The 6,584-nt window shown below is 62.7% G+C and overlaps 1 protein-coding gene across 1 annotated transcript in view; it reads left to right on the plus strand.

Moving 5' to 3' along the window:
• The window catches only part of TPCN1 (two pore segment channel 1), a 68,457-nt gene extending 62,620 nt beyond the window's left edge, over positions 1-5,837 (plus strand). The window contains exons 18-26 of the mRNA XM_030887425.2: positions 53-124; positions 554-643; positions 1,334-1,449; positions 2,121-2,167; positions 2,572-2,640; positions 2,732-2,816; positions 3,675-3,814; positions 3,937-4,017; positions 4,153-5,837. Coding sequence (XP_030743285.1) covers positions 53-124; positions 554-643; positions 1,334-1,449; positions 2,121-2,167; positions 2,572-2,640; positions 2,732-2,816; positions 3,675-3,814; positions 3,937-4,017; positions 4,153-4,275 — 823 coding nt within the window. The 3' untranslated portion in view covers positions 4,276-5,837. The remainder of the gene's footprint in view (positions 1-52; positions 125-553; positions 644-1,333; positions 1,450-2,120; positions 2,168-2,571; positions 2,641-2,731; positions 2,817-3,674; positions 3,815-3,936; positions 4,018-4,152) is intronic.
• The last annotated feature ends 747 nt before the right edge of the window (positions 5,838-6,584 follow it).

The following is a 6,584-nucleotide window of genomic DNA, read 5'->3' on the forward strand; positions in this document are numbered from 1 at the left end:
CTGGGTCATGGCCTGCCATCACCTGAACACCTCCCATCCACCCCTCACCCAGGTTGTTCAAGCTGAAGAAGCGTTACCGCAATGTGCTGGACACCATGTTCGAGTTGCTGCCACGGATGGCCAGGTACAGCCTGCCCCAGGCCCCAGGCCCCAGGCCTGGCCTCAGGAGGCTAGCCCTATAGGGCCAGGGGGCTGGGGGCACCCAGGGCAAAGGGAGAGCCAGTCCTGAGCAGGAACCCGGGCGAGGGTGGATAAGATCCCCCGCCTACCCCAAGACCTGTCTGGAATGTTTATGAGGGCTGGCAGAGGGCTATCATCTCCCTTACACCTGTGTCTACCTTCACAGGTAAGGGGCCCCCTGTGAGTCTACCTCCACAGGTAAGGGGTCTGCCTCTGATGAAGGGCACAGAGCCTAAACCACGAGGCCCCTCCCCTACAGGCACTTTCTGGGGACATGTTTGTCCAGTCAGTTCAGGCTCTGAGGCTGCTTGGGCTGCCAGCCCCCACCCACCCCACACCCCCCTCACCTGGGCCCTGTTGCCCTTCTCCCCAGCCTGGGCCTCACCCTGCTCATCTTCTACTACTCCTTCGCCATCGTGGGCATGGAGTTCTTCTGTGGGATCCTCTACCCCAACTGCTGCAAGTGAGTATGCGTGGCCCGGCCCCCTCGAGCCTCAGCCCCGATAGTCACTGGATCGATCCAAAAGGGCCCTGCGTCAGACCATCTCCGGGCCCACCCTCGGGGCTGAGGGGCCAGGCTTACTCAGAGCCAGAAGGCGCTTGAGGCCTGAGTGCCCTGGCTTCCAGCCCTAGGTCTCCATCTCTGGGACTAGACAGGGACACACCTCCCAGGGGCAGTCTGTTAGGTTAAGACAGACAGCCACACGGCGGCGAGGTCTCTGGGCTCAGGGAGAAGGCTGGGAGCCAGCCTCTCAGGACCTCGCTCCCCTCCTCAGCTGCCAGTGAGAACTGTGCCCTCTGTCCTTGGTCCCCGAGCTGTGCTCCTCAGAAAGGCCAGCTCCGGGTCCCTGTGAGGGTGGATGCGGGGCAGGGCCAGAGCTGCAGAGGGAGGACCAGCCTCAGAGTCACAGGGCAAGTCCTTGGTCTTGGTTTGGTTGGCTTAGACATTCCGTGGAGGCAGGAGGTTGGGGGGAAGGGGGGTGTTGGGAAGGGGGGACGACACAGCTTTCTGCTCCCGCATAGAGTCACAGTCCCAGAAACTCAGTTGTAGTTCTACCTTGTCCTATCGGTCGACTCCACTCGATGGCAGTGAGTTGGGAGTGGAGCCGCCAGTTGCTCTGTGACCTCTGCCTCTACCCTGTGTCCCTCCTAGCGTGAGCACAGTCGCAGATGCCTACCGCTGGGTCAACCGCACCGTGGGCAACAAGACCGTGGTGGAGGAAGGCTACTACTATCTCAATAACTTCGACAACATCCTCAACAGCTTCAGTGAGCCAAGAAGCCCCCGGCAGGTGTCGCTCAGCCACAGGACAGACCCCCATACTGAGCAGTAGGCTCCTGTCAGGCGGCCACCAGGCCTTCCCTCTGGCCAGCTGGAGGGCAGGGGCAGCCCCACAGGCCAGCCCCGGTTCCTTTGGCCCCAGAACTCACTCCTTGGTCCTAAGGTTTTTCCAGGCGGGAGGGAGGCAGGGAGCTTGTGGCCCAGTGTTAGGGTGCCCCCTGGGGACCAGCTGTACCAGCATGGCCACAATGCCAGCTGCCACCAGCTCAGCACCCCTGAGCCCTGCTCTGGGTCCATGGAAAGACCTGGGTGGGTGGAGAGGAAGAAGTTGCCCTGCTGGACACAGCTCCTGTAGAGGAAAGGGGGCCTTCAGCGCACACCCCTGCCCACATGAGAACAGTCCTGATGCTGTTCCACCCCCACACCCCACCCTAGCTTCTGGGTCCCTGGGTCACAGCCCTGAGCTCCCACGGGCTCTGAGACCAAGGACTTGGTCTGTGGGAGGCAGGCCACAGTGGTGGGAGTCTCGGGGGCAGATCTCTCCTGGAGCCAAGCCCGAGCTGGCCGAGGTGGGTGGGGGTGGGGGTGGGGTATACACACATGCTAGGTGGGCAGTGGTTCTGATCCAGGCCCTTCCCTGTCCACCCTCCCTTGCCAGTGACCCTGTTCGAGCTCACGGTTGTCAACAACTGGTACATCATCATGGTAAGGGTCCCGGTGCTTCTCACCGCCCTCGGAGCCAGGGATGGGGTCCTGAGTCTGCAGGACTGTATATCTGGCGAGGAGGCCCAGGTGGGCTAGAGCCTGGGGCTGGGACTACACCCACCAGGAGCCACTCCCTGCTATGCCCTGGGGCTGGCTTTCGTCCCTGTCCCCATGCACGCCCCAGCAGCCAGTGCCCCACCGCCAGAGGTGATGTTCCAGCTGCTCTCGGTACCACCCCTTAAACCCTGCCGGGGTCCCTTGAATGTGTGGGTGAAGGCTGTCCAGCGTCCTGGGGTGCATCCAGGGTGCCGGCGGCTGAGAGGACGTGTGAGATCAGTAGGGTCTGTAAACGGCCATGGGGCGTGGCTCGGGCCCACCATGCGCCCGCCTCCCTCTGTCCCCAGGAAGGTGTCACCTCTCAGACGTCGCACTGGAGCCGCCTCTACTTCATGACCTTCTACATCGTGACCATGGTGGGTCCCAGGCCACGGGCCGCAGGGCGGAGGGCGGAGGGGTGGCGGTCAGCTCCGAGGACACAGGCTTCTCCTCCGCCCCTGGCCACAGGTGGTGATGACCATCATCGTCGCCTTCATCCTGGAGGCCTTCGTCTTCCGCATGAACTACAGCCGCAAGAACCAGGACTCGGAGGGTCAGTGCAGCGCCGGCGGCAGTAGCGGGGACTCACGGGACCGGCAGCTCTGCCCTCTGGGTGCCCAGCCTTCTGGCTCTCCTTGCTGGGTGTCTCGTCTGCACCGATTCTCAGATAGTCATGACCAAAAAGGAAACCCCCCCCCAAAAAAGCAACCATCCTGGGGGCCCAGTGGGCTACACGTGGGGTGGTTAGCCACAAGGTTGAAATCTCCCGGGAGTTAGTCTGGAAAGCCCACAGGGGCAAGTCTGCCCTGGCCTGTAGGGTCGCTGTGAGTCAGACAGACACACGGCCAGGGAGAGAGCTGCCTCACTTAGCCACCCTGTGCACACTCCCATTGTTCCCTGCAAAGCCTGTGAACTGGCCTGGCCTCCAGCAGTGCCGCACCCTGTCTAGGGGTGGGGAGGAGCGCGGCTTTTCTGCATTCAAATCCCCCACCCCCACCGATTCTCCCTCGTGGCTGGATGCCACCAGGGCCGATTCTGACTCCCACTGACCGCCGCGTGGCAGAGCGGACCCGCCCCATAGCTTTCCTTAGCTGCCACTTGCATGGGAGCAGATGCTCAGGTTCTCCTCCCCACCCTGGGTTTGAACGGCCGACCTTGTGGTTCATAGCCCTTTGTGGCCCCCGCGTTCCCCATCCCCCAGCCTCTAGGTCGTGCATGAGGGGTCAGCAGCACGCTTTGGAAGCACCCCCTCCCACATTGCAAGTTGAGGGCGGGATGTGGGTTCCAGACCCAGTGAGGTTGTGGGGGGCAGGGCTCAGGGTGCATTGTGCGGGCTGAGGGCGCCCGCGGGGGCGGGGGCGGGGGCGTGGCTCCCTCCCAGCGTTCCTCCTTCCGCCCCTCCCTCACTCAGTGGACAGCGGCATCACGGTGGAGAAGGAGCTCTCCAAGGAAGAGCTGCTCGGCGTCCTGCAGCTGTATCGGGAGGTGCATGGGGCCGCTTCCGACGTCGCCCGCCTGCTCAAGACCCTCTCCCAGATGGAGAGGTACGAGGTGAGGAGCGAGGGGTGCGTGTCCCGCCCTCCAGCGGTGCGCACGCTCAGGGTAGGGGAGTGGGGGGGCGGAGTGGACCGTGGCCTTGCCGGGCCCCTGCAACCTCTGCTGCTCTTGCTCAGCAAAGCACCATGACGTTCCTGGGCCGCAGATCCAGGACCAAGAGCGACCTGAGCCTGAAGATGTACCAGGAAGAGATCCAGGTAGGAGCAACCCGCCCGGCACGAGCTGGACTCATCTCCGTCCACCACCGGAAGGGCCCGGCTCCGCTCTGGGGGCGAGGTCCCAGGTGGCCGGCTGCTGCGAGTCGCCGTGCTCACACCCCTCCCCACCCCCAGGAGTGGTATGAGGAGCACGCCCGGAAGCACGAAGAGCAGCAGCGCCTGCTCGCTGGCAGCACTGGGGTCCCCACAGCCCAGCAGCCCCCCGGCGGCCGCCAGCGCTCCCGGACCATCACCTAGCCCCAGCTCGGACAGCCATCTCTTCTATGCAATAGCACGCTGTAATGATGCCATGTGTGCACGTGTGTGTGTGCACGGGCACTTGTGTACGCTCACACGTGCGCAGATTCATTTCCACGTGGAAAGAAAACGACAGGAGAGGCGGGGTCAGGTCTGTCGCCACCTTGCTCTGCTCCCTTAAACTCCAGGGGCCACTGAGGTGTGGGGGTCAGGTCAGGCTCTGGGTGCCCTTCCTGTTACTTGAGGGTCCAGAAGTGGCCCCTCAGGACTGTCCATCTCCGCAGGGCTGCCCTTGAGGGTGGTCAGTCCTCACAGGCCAGGCTGGAGCCCCCACACTTCCACTCCAGGGCTGGTTTTAAGGGTCCAAACCACTTAGGAAGGCGAAGGCCCCGCCCCACCCCAGGCTGGTATTTCTGGGGTGTTTGTGTGGGCGGCTGTGCGGCACAGGATGCTGACAACCCCTTGTTTCCATGCTGCGCTTGCTCCCAGCTCTGGTGGCCAAGTGGCCCTCTCAAAGGCCCTCTTGGGGAAGCAGAACTTTCTGCCCAGGCTCAAGGTTCTCCCCCCACCCCCAACGAAGCTGCTTGGCCCTGCCCCCACCTCACTGAGCAGGAGAGGGGATGCAGCTTGCCCAAAGGGGGGGCCTGGTTAATGCAGGAGTGGGCTCAGAGGGACCCTCCTTCAGTTAAGTCCCCGGTGGGCTCCTGGTGCCACATGGCTTCCCGTGACACGGTGGTGGCGGCAGAGCAGGCCCAAGGAGGTAGCCTGATGGGGCTCTTCTGGGCCGCAGGCTCTCAGGGAGGCAGGGAAGTGGCTGCCTGTACTGCTTCTTGTCACCTAGGATGGGGTGGGGTGGGGCGAGTGTCCAGGGCCCCCCCCCATATCGCCACTGCAGGGTGGACAGGCCAGGAGCTGACCCCCTCGTCAGAGCGCACAGGTATTTGCTTACAAAGCACAGTCCCCTGGAGGTGCCCTTGGGACACTGCACCCCCAGTTCAGACACCCCCCCACCTTCCACAGCAGAAATGATTTGTACAACTGGGTGCCTTCTAGTTTTGGGGTGTTGAAACGGGCATTTGGGGCCCAGGGGTTGAGGGACAGCTGTAGGCAGGCACACTGTCCTGACCCTGAGTATCTGGGCCCCGTCTTATTTCCCTGACTCCCTGCCCTCTCTCCCCACAGGTAGGAGGGGCTGGTCCAGCTACCATAGCCCCTGCAGGTGGTCACTAGATTCCATGTTGCACACAACCCACAGAGCAGGGGACAGGTGTCACCCGGGCTGTGGACTCTGAGGCCCGGGGATGATGGCTGGGCCCAGTGTCGTCCTTCACTAGCTGAAAGAAGCCAGGCAGTGGGGGCATACCCTCCACCCTGGCTACAGTGAAGCCGTCCCATTCCCCATTGGGCCCCCCTCCCCCCCACCCTTAACTCCAAACCATGCAGACAATCATTTTGTAAGGGTCACGGAGCAATGCCGGAAGGTTTTGTACGTGGTTGGTTTGCTACCTAGAACACAAGTCTCCGCGCTTCTATCGTCTTAATAAAAGAACCTCTGCTTTGTACCCTGGCTGCCGCCGCATGGTTTCTGGCAGGGATCATGGGGAGAGGGGAGGGGTCCCATCCGTCAGAATTGCATATTTTTCCCCCTGGGTATTTGACATTCACTCCCAAGCATCTTTACTTTCAAGAAGAAGAAAAAGAATCACTTTATCACTCTCAAAGCCAAGATCATTGGGCAGCTTGCTGAAAAGGCGGGTGACCAGCTGCAGTGAGACAGCGCGGGGCACTCTGGCCTGGCCTCCCCTGAGGTAGGTGTAGGGCAGTCGTGGGGAGCCCTGTTTGCAGCCGGGGATGCCCACAGCGGGGGCAGAGTCTGGGGGGAGCACCACACCCCGAGACAAGGCTGGATCTAGAAGTGAAGGCCAGAGAGCTCCTTAGAGGCAAGCGTGGCGGGGCTTCATCTCACCGGCTTTGGGCATGTCAGGAGAGACCAGTCCCTGGAGGAGGACATCACGCTTGGTGGGGGCGGCGACAAAGAGGAAGGCCCTTGAAGAGATGCACGGACACCGGGGCTGCAACGAGGGGCTCAGACCTGAGGACAGGGGTGAGGAGGGTGCAGGACCAGGCGGTGTGTCGTTCTCTCCCACGCGGGCCGCTATGGGTCAGGACCAAAGACGCCGCCACCTCATGAGCAACCGCATCGCACTCACATCACCTGTTTCTTCCTGCCTCCTGAGCACGGCCTCTGGGAGACGCAGGATGACAGGTGCGTCTCCAGGATGGCGCAGGCCCAGGCTCCCCCCGCCCCC

This window comes from Echinops telfairi, unplaced genomic scaffold (genome assembly GCF_000313985.2).
Source record: "Echinops telfairi isolate 266 unplaced genomic scaffold, ASM31398v2 ScPeMD7_7412;HRSCAF=8450, whole genome shotgun sequence".
NCBI lineage: Eukaryota > Metazoa > Chordata > Mammalia > Afrosoricida > Tenrecidae > Echinops > Echinops telfairi.